Source organism: Zootoca vivipara, chromosome 7 (assembly GCF_965207765.1).
Source record: "Zootoca vivipara chromosome 7, rZooViv2.hap1.1, whole genome shotgun sequence".
Lineage (NCBI taxonomy): Eukaryota > Metazoa > Chordata > Lepidosauria > Squamata > Lacertidae > Zootoca > Zootoca vivipara.
Window position 1 is genome coordinate 2,880,299 of NC_142590.1, and position 18,261 is coordinate 2,898,559.

Sequence of the window (18,261 nt, forward strand, 5' to 3'; positions counted from 1 at the left end):
CATGCAAAGAATTGAATCAGACACTACTGCTCTTGCAAATGCTGACAATAGCCTAGATGATGTGGGAATGAACTTTCCCTGTCATGTAAGCCCCAATTGTTGATCTTCTATGCTGGCTATTTGCCCACACAGGTAAGCAGTCATATAGTTGTATATATAGCTGAAGTTCCCACATGTGCCCACATGTGAACGGATCTGTCACAAAGACGCCAGCTAGCGTCCCTCCGAGGTGCGCACACTCTCACATGGGAATAGTTCACAGAGCAATTTTTAGCACATTCAACCATAAAAGCAAGATCAGCTCTGAACAAGTGATCCTTGAGATAACACACACCTTAAGCACACGTGTGAATGACTACATAAATAGTATTCTCTTGAGCGTTCATGAAACCTCCCTCCCTTTTGCACGCACACACACACACAGCTTTTGTGCCCCGTGTCTGTAATCAGTGCTGTGCTGTCACCAGCAGTTAATCCTGGAAGAGACTGTTTAGTTTCAGTGCTTATTTTCAATGATGGCCAGAAGGGAAAGAACACACAAGTTACTGGGAACAAACATTACCATTTCAGATCAGCTTCTGCTTTGCTCTGTTTTTTTCCAGTTCATCAGTGGAGAGGGGAGAGAGAAAAAGGAAAGCACCACAGTTACCTCCAGAACAAACCCACATTTGTATTCACATTCTTCTTCAATCCCCTACATTTCACCTCCCCACTTTGCTACTCTCCTGAATTCCAGGTGCTCAGTTCAGAACAGGGGACTTTTAACTACAGTATTTAAGGCCTCCCCCATCCAATTTCACATGACCCAAGGACTCACCCACAGCTTATATAGGAGCTGACAATCTAATTGTTTGAAGGCTCTATATCCAAATGACCTATGGGATTAGCTAAATTGTAGAGGGCTGCAAACAGTACCAGTGGAGGCTCCTCTGTTGGGCAAAGTTTTGCTGCCAATCAATCAGTTCCTGGTAGCACAGAATTAAATGAAAAACTTTGATTGGAGACGTGTCCACATTTCCAGTGACTAAGATGCTTCTACCCATCTCCTCTGCTTAGCCAATCAATGTACTTTACTTTTCTGTGTATAAGACTAGGGTTTGTTTGTTTTTACTAAAAAATAATGTTAAAAGGGGGGTGGTTGGCTTATTATACATGGGGGAAATCTCCCCCCATTTTCTTAATTTTGAGTCCCTTAATTTTGAGCATCTTATATTCCGTGTTATATGTTTCAGAGCACAATTCAAAGTGTTGGTGTTGACCTTTAAAGCCCTAAATCAGGCATCCCCAAACTGCGGCCCTCCAGATGTTTTGGCCTACAACTCCTATGATCCCTAGCTAACAGGACCAGTGGTCGGGGAAGATGGGAATTGTAGCCCAAAACATCTGGAGGGCCAAAGTTTGGGGATGGCTGCCCTAAATGGCCTCAGCCCAGTATACCTGAAGGAGCGTCTCCATCCCCATCGTTCTACCCAGACACTAAGGTCCAGCTCTGAGGGCCTTCTGGCGGTTCCCTCGTTGCGAGAAGTCAAGTTGCAGGGAACCAGGCAGAGGGCCTTCTCGGTAGTGGCACCCGCCCTGTGGAATGCCCTCCCATCAGATGTCAAAGAGAAAAACAACTACCAGACTTTTAAAAGACATCTGTATTTTTTTTCTGTTGGAAGCTGCCCAGAGTGGCTGGCGAAAGCCAGGCAGATGGGCGGGGTATAAATAATAAATTATATTATTATTTTTAATTATTATTATTTATTATTATTATTATTAATATTAAAATACGGTAATCACTATCAGCAGATCTCTCCCCAGTCTCCAGCTATTCTCTCCCCTAGAAATGACTTGATTACCGTATTGGCCCGAATATAAGATGCACTCGCAAATAAGCCACACCCTAAAAATTGAAGGGGCCAAACAAAAAACCACAATTCCAGGGCTGCTTCGGGGTGGGGGGTGGGGGTGTGCTGCTTTGCCAACGGCATAAGGTTGCGAATATAAGGCGCACTTTAACTGTCAGAGTTTTTTTGGGGGGGGGGAAGTGTGGCTTATATTCAGGCCAATACGGTAGGTGGTGGATTCTATTATCCTTTCCCTCCCTGTTTTTCTTTGCAAGAAGTCTTGGAGGATATTAAGCAAGCTGGAACAAAATAAACAGCAGGTGGGAGTGAGGTTGCCCACCATGTCAATCTGCCAACCAGAGCCATGCATTCTTCCTGCGGGTGTTCATCTTTCTAAGCCTGCATTGTGTATGTGGGACAGAGAGAGAAATAAATTTTCCTCACAGTTAGATTGTGTTGTATATGACTGTGATATAACGCTGTGACAGCAGATGGCGCTGTGGAGCCCCACCTTTCCCAACCGGATTTCCCTGTATGAGTTACAATGTGTTTAACTGAAACACTTCTTGGATGTCTAGAGCCAGCTTCCGTAGGAGAAAGAAGGCAGCCAAGCTTGCAGGAGAAGCAGGAGCAGCAGCAGCAACGCATGTATGTTAGCCTTTGCTTCCTTGCTAGAATCCTTAATTTCTCTCCGTTCTGCCTTCCTCCAGCAAGTCTGCTCAGGTCCTCCCACCCACTTTCTTTGGCTCTTTCTCTCTGATAGCATTTTCACTCCCCTCAATTTTCAAACATCACAGCTAAAGCTAAAAAGCACACCTCAGATTCTTTCCATGTTGCCTTAGGTTTAAAGTTTACCCCTCCCTCGTAGAGTTACAATGCCCTTACCAAACCACAGCTGCCAGTTATTCCTTGGGGGAAGTTGTATGTTTTACGTATAGTGTGGATGTGACACTGCCAACTACAAACCACACTCTCAGTTTCCTCAGATTAAACACATCCTGTATGCTTTTTTATTTCCAATCCTCTTCTGTCTGATTTGGATCATTACATGAGCAGCCATTGGCCAGATCCCTATCACATTCACTTCATTTGTTCAGTTGAAATATTCTGTGTTTGGTTTGTTTTTAGTATGTATTGTGCATAAAATAAACAAGCAAATGGCACTCTGAGGAGAGGAACTCTATAGCTAAAACTCTCCCGGGCAGCATTAACAACCATGGGAGCCGTATCCTGCATGGAAGCAATAACTGACACTAATCACTAAACAGTCATCTTGTTCTCTGATACATTCAAGTCTCACTTACAGGACACACTCATCTCTTCCAGCCCCTTTTTTCTGGTTCATCTTGTTCCTGCTATACCTTTCCCTGCAAATGACAGCCACTCTCCCACAGCTGTTTCCTGCTTGCCTTTCTCCCTGCCTCCCACTCCGGCAGTCCCTACGAAGACAAGAGCAGGATTTCACTGCCTCTGAGCCACATCTGTCACTGTGTCAGAAGGAGCACCTTTGTTAATGCGTTTGCTGGTTCAACACAGCTTCCCGCAGTTCTCAGGGAAGGTGTATCCCCCTCCCTGCACCCTCAGCTGTAGTGAAAATGTTATGCAAGCCTCAAGTGGAAGTGGGAGACACCTGCAGCAGGAGGTGGGGGGGGGGGAGGAACAACACATTTGTCCTCCTCCAGCCCATCCATCACTGCATCACAGGGCAAATGAGTTTCCTTCCTGGAAACGCCACACAGCTGTGGGCAGCAGAATAAGGTAGTCGTTCAGGGTCGGTAGAAGTGGCTGGGCTGCTACAGGGTGGGGAAGTGCAGGACTGAACTATCACCCCATGCTTGACTTAATCCACTGCGATACCACACTTTCTTCAAAGCTTGAGGCAGCTGTCAAAATATAAAACCAGTAATAAACAGGCACAGCTGAGAGTGGATGGGGGGGGTAGCACGATGCTTCCAAAAGCCAATCTAAAAAATGTGAGTTTTATACCTTCAATAGGTATAAAAACAAAACAGTAACCAAAAAGAAAGAAAGAATTTTTTATTTACAAAATAAAATGGATAATACATGCCCTTAACCGCCCTCCCCCCTATTTCCCTCTACTTCTCAACCTTCTCTATACTACACTATATATATGTTCCTTTGTTTTTTGCAAACCTCTGCTTTTGGTTTTCCAGTCTCATTATTTGAGCCTTTAATTGACTGGAAGGAGATCAGAATTCTCTAAATAATGCTTAATATAATCCGTAAACACTTTCCAATTTTCCCCCCTCTCACTTTCCTTTATTCCTTTAACTTCCTCATATTTTTTCCCCATATTGTAATAGCTTAACCATTTAATTTGCCAATCCTCTTTTCTTGGTATTTTTTGGGACTTCCAATCTTTAGCAATAAGGAGTCTAGCTGCTACTGTTGCGTAGCTTATTATGCAGCGATCTTTAGCTTGGATATAAGTAAGCCATATTTCTTAAAGCTACAACAATCTCTGCTATCTCTCATTCCTCCAAAGGAACACAGAAATAGATCATGCCTATTTTAGAGTAACATTCCAGGTATAAAACAATACCCCACCTCTTCATCCATCAACCCAATTCCTTACAATCATGTAGCCCTTAAAATGAGTTGGTTGATGCCATCCTGAGGGATTTAACTAGGTATGCTTTATAGATAGATATACAGTGCTATTTTTCTAGGAAAAAGAGGTGCCGGAACTCGTTTACATTCAAAATAGTTTACATTCTAAATAGTGCACAGTAGATATGCATAAAGGTAAAGGTAAAGGGACCCCTGGCAATTAGGTCCAGTCGTGACCGACTCTGGGGTTGCGGTGCTCATCTCGCATTATTGGCCGAGGGAGCCAGCGTACAGCTTCCAGGTCATGTGGCCAGCATGAGAAAGCCGCTTCTGGTGAAGCAGAGCAGCACACGGAAACGCCGTTTACCTTCCCGCTGTAGTGGTACCTATTTATCTACTTGCACTTTGACGTGCTTTTGAACTGCTAGGTTGGCAGGAGCAGGGACCGAACAATGGGAGCTTACCCCATTGCGGGGATTCAAACTGCTGACCTTCTGATTGGCAAGCCCTAGGCTCTGTGGTTTAACCCACATCGCCACCCATACCCCAACTTTTTGGGAAGGTACAATGATCGCCCATGATGTTTTGTAAATGCAAAAGGATTACAAATTTCATAGGGGAGGGAGGGGGAACTCGTGGCCCTTCAGATATTCCTGAACTACAATCCCAGTTGTCCCTAGGCATGGATGGGCTGATGGGACCTGGAGTCCAGCAATATCTGGAGAACCCGAATCTCCATCTCTGTCCTAGGGAAAAGATGCTCATTATTATCCCTCAGGGGAAAGGTTGAAGGGGGAGAGTGGAAGAATATTTACCAGTCAGGTGTGTCAAGGTTGCCTGGGCAGGATTTTATTTATTTAGTTTGAACATGACATGTTTCAACACATACATGGAGGATGATGGACAATTAATGCTTTTCCTACCCGGGAAGATGGGAGAAAAAGATGTGAACTGGGATGTCAGAGGGTCATCGTGGCTACTCTAGAGTAACTCCGCTTGAGTCCAGTTTGTCTTTAAAGACTTTTATTGTGCAAAGTAGTTACAGTGCAGAGACAGTGTAAAACATGACCTCTCATTCTGAATCAGAATCCGGCAATGGCTTATGTTTGTTATTACGCCATCAAAGTAGTCGGGGCACCCCAAAACGCCTCCCCCTTGACCTGCATCACGGTGCTCTCCTTAACTCTTGCGCCGGAAGGAGTGATGCCCTCTCAGTCTCCTCCCTGTCAAGGCGGTGGAAGGGCTCTCCTGCATCCCTGAGCCCTTGCCTGCATCTCTCTGCCCCCAAGCTTTCCCATTGTTCCGCACCCTGGTTTCTCTCTTCCTCCAAGTCTCCCCCCCCCCCTGGCTGCTTCAGACCCACTGCTGCTCCCTGTGCTGGGCGAGGTGGATGTTAGGATGATGGGGGCTGGCTCCCTGTAGGGAGTCACCCTTACATGGGAGATATTTCCCCTCTACTCAAAGCAGACATGGCCCATGGGGGTGTGGGGTGTCCATCCTGTGTACCTACCTGCAAGATGCTTGCGGTATGTGACAGGAAAGATGCTTTGCCATGGAAATTCTAGGTCAGAGGTGGAGGAGCTACGGTCACCAGATGTTGGACTCCACTGATCAACAGCCCCTAGCTCATGACCTATGACAGTAAACATCTGGAGGGCCACCACTTCCCCATTTCCTGTCGGACCAGAGAGCATTAAAAAAAATGCTATATATAAATAAAAGCATTTTATCATTGGGCTTTATCCACAGTCACATATTTAAGAATTCACAGTGCAGCTCCCAGGACTGCACTAAACCTGCACAATATGGACACCAACTTTCTGTGGCATCTTGGTCTGAAGCAGGTTTCCTTGGAATACAGTCCTGCCACTTTTAATGAGACTTGTTTCATGCTGCACATGCTTGGAACCGTCACATATAAAGTACAGCAAACAGCATACATGACTATTTTTTTCACCATACACTACGCCCGGATTTAGGCCCTTTATATGTCCAGCTGTCCTTTGTCAACAACAAATTGTTGCTGGTTTTGGTGTTGAATATATGCTATATGGTAATTTATGGATTTTTTTCCTCAATGGCACCCCGAGCGAGCTAGGCTCAGCTTTCTGCAGCCACTATTTTAAGGGTTAAACTTTTAGCATTGTTATATAATTAATAATTTTCTTTTAAATCTTGTTCAAAGCGACTTTTATACATTATGCTCCCGGAAACTGTTTTTTTCAAAGGGATCCGTTTTATTTTTATTTTATTTTACTTCTAAGAGCTGGTCCTCGACCGTAATAATAAATAATCATGGACCTAATAGGTATCTAAAGCCATTTTATTTGTTTTTTATCTTATATTTTGGAAATGTACATCCAGGTTTTTTCCGCTTTAATTTTTTTTTTTGGGGGGGGCAGGATAGTGGGGCCCTAAGCTATAGCTTGTTTAGCTTATACGTAAATCCGGCACTGCCATACACTCAGTACTGAAGTGTTTGTTTAATTGTGAACATAGTCACAAAATGTGTTCCTTGAGTCTCTGTATGCCCTTCAAATCAACAAATGCTAAGGCACCACAGCAACAGAAGAACACATATTTTATAATGCAGAGTTGGTCTGCTTGTTCTCCTGCCGGGAACTGTTCATGACTGTGATGCTCAAGGACAGTTCCAATTCTTCTTGTCTAGAGGCAGGAGCTGTGCACTTGATTCCCGCTCCCTCCCATTCCCCATCAGATATAAAAGCTCCGCTTCCAGACAGCAGCGCACAGAGCGCTAAACAGCAAAAGCTGCTGCTGGAGCTCCCTACTGCTTCTCTTTTCTGCACAAATTTAAACAGAGCATCTGCCTGCTTCCTCACCATGTGTCGGGGTTTAGCTTCCCTTCCTACAAGCTGCTTGGAAAGGTAAGAGGCTGGAAAATATTTGGGGCTCTTGGCAATCAACTACCGAGTTGATAAATCAGGAGTGTGCTTTGCTTCAACATCTGTACTGATCAGGGTAACATTTGTGTACAACCATAGCTCATACTCCTATAGTATCTCCTAAAGAATGGAAAAAACTTTTGTTAGTTAGATGAGCAAGATCTATCACTGGCAAGGGCAGGAAGTGTGTGTGAGGGGGATAATTAAAACAAAGAAACAAAATAACTGCATTTATCCTGAATTTCTGTTGCTCTTGTTGAGGGATGCTTCCTGGTCCGTACCTACTTTTGCTGTCACTCAAAAGGAAGGCTTTTAAATGTTATAATGAAATCTTTGTCTCCAAACGATCACCTGTTTTTGCAATGTGGTTCTACAAGACACCTCTGCAAGCAGCGCTCTGCATAATTAGCATTCCTGCCACACACCACCCAGAGGGGGGTGAGCTAAGAATAGAAAGTGGCGAGCCAGGCAGTCATCTACAAACTGTCGCAGTGATGCACCAAGCGGGGAGGCTGCAGACGCACTACAGCAGGCAGGCAGCTGTCATAAGAAATCTAGAAACGGGTGACCGTGTCCACATTGTTACGGCTAGCGCAGCAGCAAGTAAATCTGGGTCACTGAGAAGTGGTGCAAAGGAAGTTCAGGAGAGATGGTGCGGAAGAAACTCAGCTTTATGCTATTTTGTAGAAGGAATGTGACTGTTGTCAATCATTATTATTATTATTATTATTATTATTATTATTATTATTATTATTATTTTCTCTGCCATTATTGATGTAACATTTTACTTAACCAAATAATAGTGTTCACAGTTTATAGTTTGACATTGGGGGAGACAACAAGAGGGGGAGGAAATGAAGAGAAATGAAGAGAAATCATAAATAGGATGTTCCTCTTGAGCTTAGTCGAAACAAAATAAAAAAATTCTTTCCAGTAGCACCTTAGAGACCACCTAAGTTTGTCATTGGTATGAGCTTTCATGTGCATGCACACTTCTTCAGATACACTGAAACAGACCCTTATATTTAGTGAGAGGGTGGGGAGGGGTATTACTCAGAAGGGTGGTGGGAATGGGTGATTGACTGATAGGTGTGGAAACCCGCTGATGACTGTTAACGACTGCAATTGGTCTTGCAGGGAAAAAACAAGGGGTGAGATGGCTAAAGATAGCTTTATCATGTATAATGAGATAAGCATCCAATGTCTTTATTCAGACCTGGTCTCTCCATGGTTTTAAGTTTGGTAATAAGTTGCAGTTCAGCAACTTTCCAGTCTATTTCTGAAATTCTTCTGTAATAAGACAGCTACTTTGAGATCTTGTATACAATGTCCTGGGAGATTGAAGTGTTCTCCTACTGGTTTCTCTGTCTTGTGATTCCTGATGTCAGATTTATGTCCATTTATCCTTTGGTGTAGGGTTTGGCCTGTTTGTCCAATATAGAGGGCTGAAGGGCACTGTTGGCATTTGATGGCATACACAATGTTAGAAGATGAGCAATTAAATAGTCCTGAGATGGTATGTTGGATGTTGTTGGTTGAGCATGACAATAGAGAGACCATACAGTGTTGACTGTCTACCTTAAAAGCAGCGCAATGAGCAATTTCAGTTGTGACCTTCTTGGGGCAGGGACCTATCCTTTCCCCTTGTACTTGTAGAAACTCTGGCTTACTGTATTATCCACCCAAGTGAAGCAGACATATCAGTCCTTTTAATAGCAAAGAAATAATAATACTATTGCAGGCATGCTCTTCCTGGTTTCTATACTTTGTCTAAGAATGTGGGGTTGTTGGTTTTTTATACCTGTGAACAAACACTTTTTCCTGGAAAGTTTGAGGCATGTAAATAGAGACCTCTTTATGCACTGGTGACGGTGTTCATTCCCCCGCCCCACCATAATCTATGGTCAAGCTGTTGTAGTGCTTTAAAGAGTCAGAGACAGTGGCACAGGAAAAACAGTGAATGTGTTAAATCTCTGGACCTTAAATACCCCAGTTCTCTGACAGATGCATTCAACAACATAGAGACTATGAGAGGGTGCGTGAACAGGAAGAGCAATCTTGCAGGGAAACATAAGCGTAGAGGAAACGACTAAAAGGACAGCAGATGCTCCAAACAGAAATGATTTAGTCTTTACAAAAAGTGGTTAACAAACAGTTCCATCTGCATGTTGTGTTATTCCAGTCCTTTTGCACCGGAAGAGCAGGTGTCACATAACAAAATGTACCAAACGAGTGAAGAAACTGTGTCCATCAAAAATGGAGATCTTAGGTGACAGTTGCGTCCTACTGGAGAGCTTCCCTTGGGCATCTGGTTGGCCACTGTGCAAACAGAATTTTGGTTCATTTGTGTAACCTTCGGATCACTTGTTGGAGCCATAGCTGGGCACCATATGTGACAAACATGACAGACTTTCCAAGACTCCCCTAGCACAGAGGACGAGGAATTAATGATGCTAGGGATGAAGAGAAGCTGTTACAAGAGGTTCCGGTTTTTTAAACAGGAAGGGCACTAGCGAATCCTTTATGTTGTAAAGGTTACACAGTTCAGATATTAACCACTGAATTTGAAGGCTAAAAATAAGCTAGCTTTGCTGCCAGCCAGATCCCATTGTCCATAAAAGTGGGAACTAGGTGGGAAATAAAAACCTTTTTTTTATAAAAAGGGAACTCAGGAAAAGTTGTATAGTCATGAAAGCATGCTTAAACACACAGAGCACGCACACACACACAATAAATATAATACACAATTGCTGTATTAGAGGCCTGGAATCATTACAGCAGTCGTTGAAGGACCAAATGGCCACCCATCTGTCAAAGATGATTAAATTACTTGCATGTGTAATCCTGCCTTGCCTTCTGCATTAATGGGAATTACAGCTTGATTAGGAATTCTACATTACTGAAATGCTTGCATGCCCTCACACAACAGAAATTAGTATTCTCTCTCTCTCTCTCTCTCTCTCTCTCTCTCTCTCTCTCTCTCTCTCTCTCTCTCTCTCTCTCTCCATCATATATCTCCTACATTTATTTGAACAAACATGCAACAACTCTTCTCTCCAGCCAGGAGAGGGTGGGGGTGGACTGTGCCGGGTGCCCTCACTGAGGGGGGGGGGTGACATTCAGTGGCCCACCCGCCCACGACTCCCAAGTCTATCCTGAGCCAGGGCCATCTTAAGCAGCTCGGGCGCCCTGGCACCATGGTGCACAGATCGCTCCGGCGCCATCGCCCCACCCCGTTTCTCCCCGCGGCTGGTGGGCAGGCGCAGCGCCCTCCAGCCAACCTGGTGCCCTGGGGCCCCGCGCCACCCAGCCTACTCCTAGAGCCGGCCCTGCCCCGAGCCATCAGGGTAAGGGGGGGGAGCTGCACCGCCCTTCCTGCGGAATTCCCCCCTTTGCCCTTCATTTTGACAGCTTGGGGGAGGCTTGGGAGTTGCAAGCCGAAGGTCCACCATGGGTGGCTCCGCCCCTGTGAGCAGCTTGCTCAGCCCCTGGCTGCAGGGAGCGTGCATCTCTCCGGGCACCCAAGCGGCTATTCCGCACCTGGAAGGGCACCCTCCGAGCCACACACCCCTCGGGAGCACACCATGCCCCCCCGGAGCGCACCTGCTCTGGGCAGCACAGATCTATGCTCCGCTGCTGTCTCCAGCCCCTAAGGTCTCCAGCCCTCTGCAAAATTCACACCAAAACCCAACTGCCAGTTTGGACCCAGACATATGGTGGTTCTCACTCGGAGCAGCTCTCTTCTTTTTAAGGAACACACACACTGCTGCCCCCTCGAGGCCACTTCTTGTTTTAGCTTAAAATTCATTTTGACATTCTTCCATTCCTCTCATTCTGCAGAGCAAAGGAATTCAAGACCCGCTTGGGGATCCTGCTTCATAAACCAGATCTGGGATATAAAATTGGGAACCTGAGCCGAAGCACAAAGCAGAGGTAAGTCATGTGCTGAAGGTAGCCTAAAAAAACAAACTGCTCCAACCTAGAGCACTGTGGCTACTTAAGAGGGACCGGTGCTGAAAGGTGCAATAGAGCAGTGCAACATCAAATAGATATCTTAGCTCCTAAGGAATTCAATGAGAGGGAGAAACCTAGCTATCTATGGAAGAAAACTGTTCTTCAACCATGACCTGCCCTCCTTAGTCTGAGTTGTTGCCATCCATCGGTCTCAAGTGACAATGGCATGCGCCTCTGGGCATGAGGTCAGTAGCACCAAGGTCACTTCCCCCAGGCACAAGCCTTGGCAGTGTGTCTGGAGGTCCTGGGCTGCCCAGACAACAAGACCTTACTGATGTGGTCCAAAGGAAAGCAGAGCAATACATTTAGCACCAACTTGGCTGCAGAAGTTGCTGGAAGGAGGCGTACAAGGCGCCATCCAGCCATCTTAGGGATTCCACTCCAGATTTGTGTAGGGCTCACTCTTTAGCCTTTTCTTCTCCTGAAGATATCCCACAAGGCAACGGAGGTTGAGGATCAGTTTTTTCCTTCTCTTAGGTGGACAATCTTCCCAGGTTGGTGAGCCCCATCAGCCCCTCACTTCTCTTTTCAGCCCATACAGAAACCACCGCTCAATCCATGTAGTCTGAGTAAATTCCAGTAATCCAGTGTGGTGGTTTATGTGTTCTCAAGCTAGAAGCCAGCTTGTTCTCTGCAAGAACAGGGACCCATGTTTTCCCATACAGCTAACAAGAAATGGGAGAACTGAAGACCTTGCTTCAGCTGTTTTCTAAGGTGAAATTAAGAGACAGATACTTGCTTCTGCCTTGCCCCCCCATAAGTGGTGATGAGGGTGTTCACTTTAGTTTATGATTTCTGGGCTTCTTGTCTTGTCTGGTTCTCTGCCTAAACTCTTCACCCCAACATTCCTATTGACACAACCATGATTTGAACATTCATTCTCCTCTCCAGATATGCCTTAGAAGAGGTGCTCGGATGGAAGGAGTCTTTTGACCACCTCCTGAGAAGCAAAAGTGAGTACGTCTTTTCACAGTCCCCAACACGTCAAAGGGAACAGAGAGTTTTTCCAAAACTTGTTTTAGGAAAACAGATTCCTTCCCCTCATAGCTACCAAATGCAGGACTTGATTGTTCCTTCATAATTCCTTCAAGTGTGATATGTCCTACAGTGGGCTGTGCCTCAGACAGGTTCACTTCTGGGTCAGATTAATGTGTGATTCAACATGCCCTTGAATGCAACGCTTGGTTTCCCCTGTCTTTTTTAAAAAACACGAATACCAGCCACAGGCAGCTCCATTTCATATAAGGACTACAGTATGTGGGGAGGCATTTAACTCCCCCCAATGTGCCGTTTCCCCACTGCATATCTCCCCACACATTCCCAATCCAAGCTGCTACGGTAGATCCTGCTGTTAGAGACAGATAAATAACACAGAGCAGAGAGCGCTCTTTTAAACAACAATTCAATCCTCAGATAAGGCCCTGTGGTGGTTTAAATACCTATACAGTGGAACCTCGGTTTATGAACACCTCGGTTTACGAATTTTCAGTTTACAAACGGATTAATTCACTTTCCATTACTTTCAATGGGAAAGTTCGCTTCAGTTTATGAATGCTTCAGTTTCTGAACAGACTTCTGGAACCAATTGTGTTCATAAACTGAGGTACCACTGTATACACTATAGAAAAGTTAGTTGCCTATCAGTTTGCTCCAAACCTGCTGATTTGGATATATTTATAAAATATTCCCTTCCTATGCCCCAGTTCTCCCAAAATAATTTTTCTACCAATGTTCTGACCCTTGTTCCGCACAAGAGCTTTATTTCTATGTCTTTTCTTTCTCAATTTTTTTTTAGAAAATAAAAATCCCATAGCATTGTGTATATGTCTGTAAGGAAAAGTGCATCCTTCTGTTCTGTTCTCTTCCCTCACCTTCCAAACTGAACATTCCCTGTCCTCCTTCACAGGCGGGGTGGTAGCATTTCATGGCTTCCTCAAAACAGAGTTCAGTGAAGAGAACCTGGAGTTCTGGCTGGCCTGTGAGGAGTATAAGAAAACCCACTCAAAAGCCAAACTAGCAGCCAGAGCCAACAGGATCTTTGAAGATTTTGTTCAAAATGAGGCCCCCAAAGAGGTGAGTAAAATTTCTCAGTATGACGCTATCCTTTTTTTAAAACAACAACAACAACAACAACAACAACACTGCATTTGCATCCTATATTTCCTCTAAGGTGCTCAAGACAGTATACATGTTTCCTTCCCCACACCCTCTCTATTTTATCCTCACAAGGAGCTTGTGAAGTAGGATAGACTGAGATTTGCTGCTTGAAGCAAAATGCCTGGCGGCCACCCCCTGACCATTGCCCCCCTTGCCACCACTGCAGTCTTGCCTCGGGATGTGGGGGGTGGGGGTGGCATGAGGCTCTGCAATGACTGTTCCTAGAGGAAATTTTTATTTTTATTTGTTAAATTTGTACACCGTCCTATGTCTTCACCACCAGGAGGGAGGGCTGAGGCTCTGCAAGAAGCAAATCTGCCCCCTTTCTGGAGTCTACTGCTGCGCTGAGGCTCACTTTGCTTCATGGGCCAGCCGGCCGGCCTGCAGCTGACCCCAAGTCACCCTGGGAGGGTTGTGGGTGGGTCTCCTTCCCAGTCCTCCTTCCATCCTCTTAACTGCTTCACACTGGCTCTGCTAGAATGCATGCAATACCTGTTGCTTTTAAATCCCTCCCTGTTAAGAAACATATTGGCATAGAATTAATTGCTCCTGTGTTCCTTACAGGTGAACCTTGACCACGAAACCAGAGAGGCGACCAGGAGGAACCTCACCATTGCCAATCCTGCTTGCTTTGAAGAAGCCCAAGCGAAAACCCACACCTTGATGGAGAAGGACTCCTATCCCAGATTTCTGAAATCTGCCTATTACAGGGACCTGACTGAGCAAGCGACCAGCCACAGGACAGGCAAGCCTGCACACACCTGAACCTGCATGTTGTCACTGCGAGGACTTGTCTTGGGGGAACAGAGACAAAGAATGAACCAGGAGAGGCAGGAGCCTCAGAGGGAGGTGATAAGAGCTTTCCAGTGGTGGAGTTTGGGCTGGGCCTTTACATTGGCCAGGATGCCTGGGACCCCGTATGCTTCCATGCACCCAGAAGCTCTACCAAAAAAAAGGCCCTCCCTGGCATCTGGGGAGGGCAGAAAACAGGCGTTGATGTGAAAAGCGCCAGAGAAAATTGTGTAAGAAAGAAGCTGCACTCCCAGCAGAACGAAGAAAGCAGAAGGGAAGGCGAGAATTGAGGGACAGAGAACTAGGAAGGTTGCATTCCTCTCTAAAACTGTTTATCATCCTCGTGTTCAATGTTATGCACCTGTGCATCCATCCACATGCATCAGTCTTTATCTGCTTTCAGAATCCAGTATCTGCACTTGCAAAACACAGGCTACAAGCTGTATATAGCACACAGGGGTTTGAAATCTCCAGCTACTGCATGGCAGTTCCAGAAGCACACAGCTCTCTGCATGTTTGTACACCAACCAGCTGAACAGTCAAGACTTAGCATCCTTAACTTTGCATTTGTCGCTTTGCATTTGTACCCAGAGGAAAGCTGTATCAGCTTTGATCCAACTGCATATCTGCCTTCTGCCATGATGGGCAAACTTACTTCCGGTGACATCTGCAGAAGCCAATGAACTCTTTGTAGTGTGCCTCTCTGAACATTATAAGCAACCTTGGATGATTTGCCCCATTTTTTAACTGTTTCCCATTTATTGTTAATTATTATAGTTATTATTAATAATAATTTATTTAGATAGGGCATTTAATGAGCACAGCACTTTAGACACAGGTACTACAGACAAGTCATTGCAGCAAGGGGCCTGCAACTGATATCTCCGCTGATTTCACAACACTTATAAGGCTACATTGACAGGTGGCATCAACAGAGAGGGAAAGAAAAAGAGAGAGTGGGAAACAAGACTAGATTGGCCTTGCAAATATAAGTCTGTAAAAGTTATTAATTCCTCAACCCTCCATTAAAAAAATAATCTACTACCTTGGTGGTCCAAACAAAATGTGTTATAGAGCATTCTATGGGTGTTTACTTGAAAGAAAGTCCTACTTTTTAAAATGGGACTTAAAATAAGTGTGCATATGTATAGCTTTGCAGTCTCAGTCATGTGCAGCACATTTGACAGCTTGAAGGGGGGGGGGACTTTCTAGTGAACAATCCCTTCCCTGCCTGAAGATTATTTTCTTTTATAAATTTTAATTTTTGCATTTTCAATTTTGCATAGAATAAACAAAAAACACACACTCAAATAAAAACATAAAACCCCCTTTGACTTTGCTCCCCCTTTGTGAATCCTCATAAGATTTTCCCTCTGCATCTCTTCTGTAACTCTATTCTTATAAGTCCTTTATCAATCCATAGTTCAAATTTTTACTACAAGTTTTCTGTCAGTCCTACCAATGAATTGTAATTGTTTACAATAGTTTTTAAAATAGATTATATACTTTCCCCATCCCTTATTAAAATCAGCCTCTTCCTGGTTTCTCATTCATCCTGTAAGTTTTGCCATCTTGGCATAGTTCATCAATTTTAATCTGCCATTCTTCCTTGATCAGAGTTGTACCATCTTTCCATCTCTGGGCTACCAGAATCCTTGCAGCCGTGGTCGCGTACATAAATAATTTCATCTGGTCCTTCGGAATCTCAGCACCTAAAATTCCTAAAAGAAAAGCTTCTGGTCTCTTAAGAAAAGTTATTTTCAGCATTTTTTTCAGGTCATTATATATCATTTCCCAGAAGTCTTTTACCACCTTTACATGACCACCATATATGATAAAAGGTACCCTCCTTCTCTTCACATTTCCAGCATATTTTAGACTTTGATTGTACATTTTAGCTAGTTAACTAGCTAAATACCAACTAGTTAAATACCAACAATACATTATTTTCATATAATTTTCCTTCAGAGTGTAACATGCTGTAAATTTTAAACTTGTCCATAATCTCTCCCACACTGCTAACTCAATATTGTACCCCAAATCCTTCACCCAGTGAATCATCCTGGATTTGACCTGTTCATCTTTTGTTTGCCAATATTATTCTTACTCATAATCACAGGTGACCAGGTGACTAGGTATTCGTAGCCCTTGACCAAAATGCAATCAGAGAAAGTTTAAAGGCCCAGCAGGGATGAAAAGCTGTCTGATTCACAAGCGACTTACTGTACTGCAGACCAGTCTCATTTAAAATCTGAAAATGGAATAAATGGAGATTATTTGGGGAATATTAAAACACTGTTCATTTGTAGCCTCATCTCCAGTGCAAGACCTGTTGAAACTGATAGCAATTGTGCATGTCCTTGTGGAACTTCCAATATTTCTGTAGGGCTATATGCAGTGAATGTGCCTGTAGACTGGCAGTGGGTTTGGAGGAAGGACATTTTGAAAAAGGAGACAAGGAAAAGCCTGGTAAATGAAGAATGATGTGAATGGGCAAACAAAGGCAAATGCTAAAGCAGCATACACAGAGCAGAGATAAATGTTATGCAAGTTAGTAGGCCCAGTGTAACTTAGTGTAAGTGACTTGATTTCTGAGAGAGAGGAACAGCATATAATAGAATGGCAGGTGGGTGCAAGAGTGGCCCTGTCATTCAACAGGGTAGACACTATGAGATTTTACTGGTCCAACTTGTGTAATGGATAGACAGGATCCTGGATTACAACTGAGAAGGGGCGCAGGCTCACAGTCATTGAATCCCTGCTCATTTGTACTTTCATGCATCTTGTAATGTACACCAGCTAGGATTGTACGCGAAAGATCATGATGGCAGCAACAGAATGTGCCACACCTGGCTGAACAATTGTACGCCAGGTAGTTTTTTAGAATCAGCCCTGACACCCTGCCTTGCTCATTTGACAAACTGCGAAATACCAAGCAGAGTATTTGTTCACAACAGAAACCTGTACTTATGTGAATTAAGTACCGGAAGTGGCTGAGAAAATAAACAGTCAAACTGCAACTACTGAGCAATTTACAGTGCTGTTTCAGACTGGCTCATAAATGCATGTTCAACACTCATTGATAGGTGGCTGAGCCCCATAGATTAATTACCGCAGATATGTGGTTCATGTCATCTGGTCTTAACTGAAACACAGCGCTTTTCAATGAAATTTGTTTCCGTTATTATTATTACTGTGATTATGTCAGGGGTTTGGATACTGTGGCACTTTCACTCCATCCCCCCCAGCATGCACAAGAGTAAGGGATTGTGGGAACTGTGGTTCAGCAACGTTCTAAGGGCCACAGGCTCCCCATCCCTGCAATATGTGGTTAAGAGCCTCCGAGTAATCCAACTTGCAAGATCAAGTGGTGTACATGAATGAGTGAACCAGCCTTTCATTTTCCGAGGTCTTCAGCATGCAGAGCTTGAAATATGTATCTTTGAGATTTGTCAACACTTGTCAACGCTTCAGAACAAGACTCCAAGGCTGCAACTACCCTTGACCTGGGGTGCTCTGTGCCTGTTTCCCAGCAGTGGTTATTAAACAAGTGTTCTGCTGCTGCTAGTAAAGCTTTTCAAATACCACTAAGACCAGTTGATGCTTTTCTTTCATTTATCCACAAGCAACATTTCCCAGAGCGGATGCACCCTGAGCCAATAGCAAAAGCCTCTTGCATGCTGCCACTCATTCAGCAGAGACCATAATCCTGAGGTTCTTACTCTGGTTTTGATTAACCTTATTCAGACAAACTCCTGTTGACTTCTGTGAAGTGTTGTCTGAAAAAGGAGACATGATGCAGTTTTCATTCTGAAGTCTATGGTTAAAACCTCCCTCCATGGACTTCACTGGTGAAAGAACAATATATATATATAAAGTTATATAAGCCAAACCATGTTTACACAATCTTTTCTTTTTTAAAAACAACAACAACCACAATGCTATTTTTGTGGGTATACTCGGGGTTAACTCTTTACTGCTGCAGTGTTTGC

The 18,261-nt window shown here is 44.2% G+C and overlaps 1 protein-coding gene across 1 annotated transcript; it reads left to right on the forward strand.

Annotated features, from left to right (window-relative positions):
* Positions 1-6,998: 6,998 nt before the first annotated feature.
* Positions 6,999-15,783, forward strand: LOC118088864 (regulator of G protein signaling 16). The gene is made up of 5 exons (XM_035123009.3): positions 6,999-7,288; positions 11,147-11,239; positions 12,212-12,273; positions 13,227-13,393; positions 14,042-15,783. Exons 1-5 carry the CDS (start codon positions 7,029-7,031, stop codon positions 14,240-14,242), a joined length of 783 nt encoding a protein of 260 aa, XP_034978900.2. The 5' UTR covers positions 6,999-7,028; the 3' UTR covers positions 14,243-15,783.
* The last annotated feature ends 2,478 nt before the right edge of the window (positions 15,784-18,261 follow it).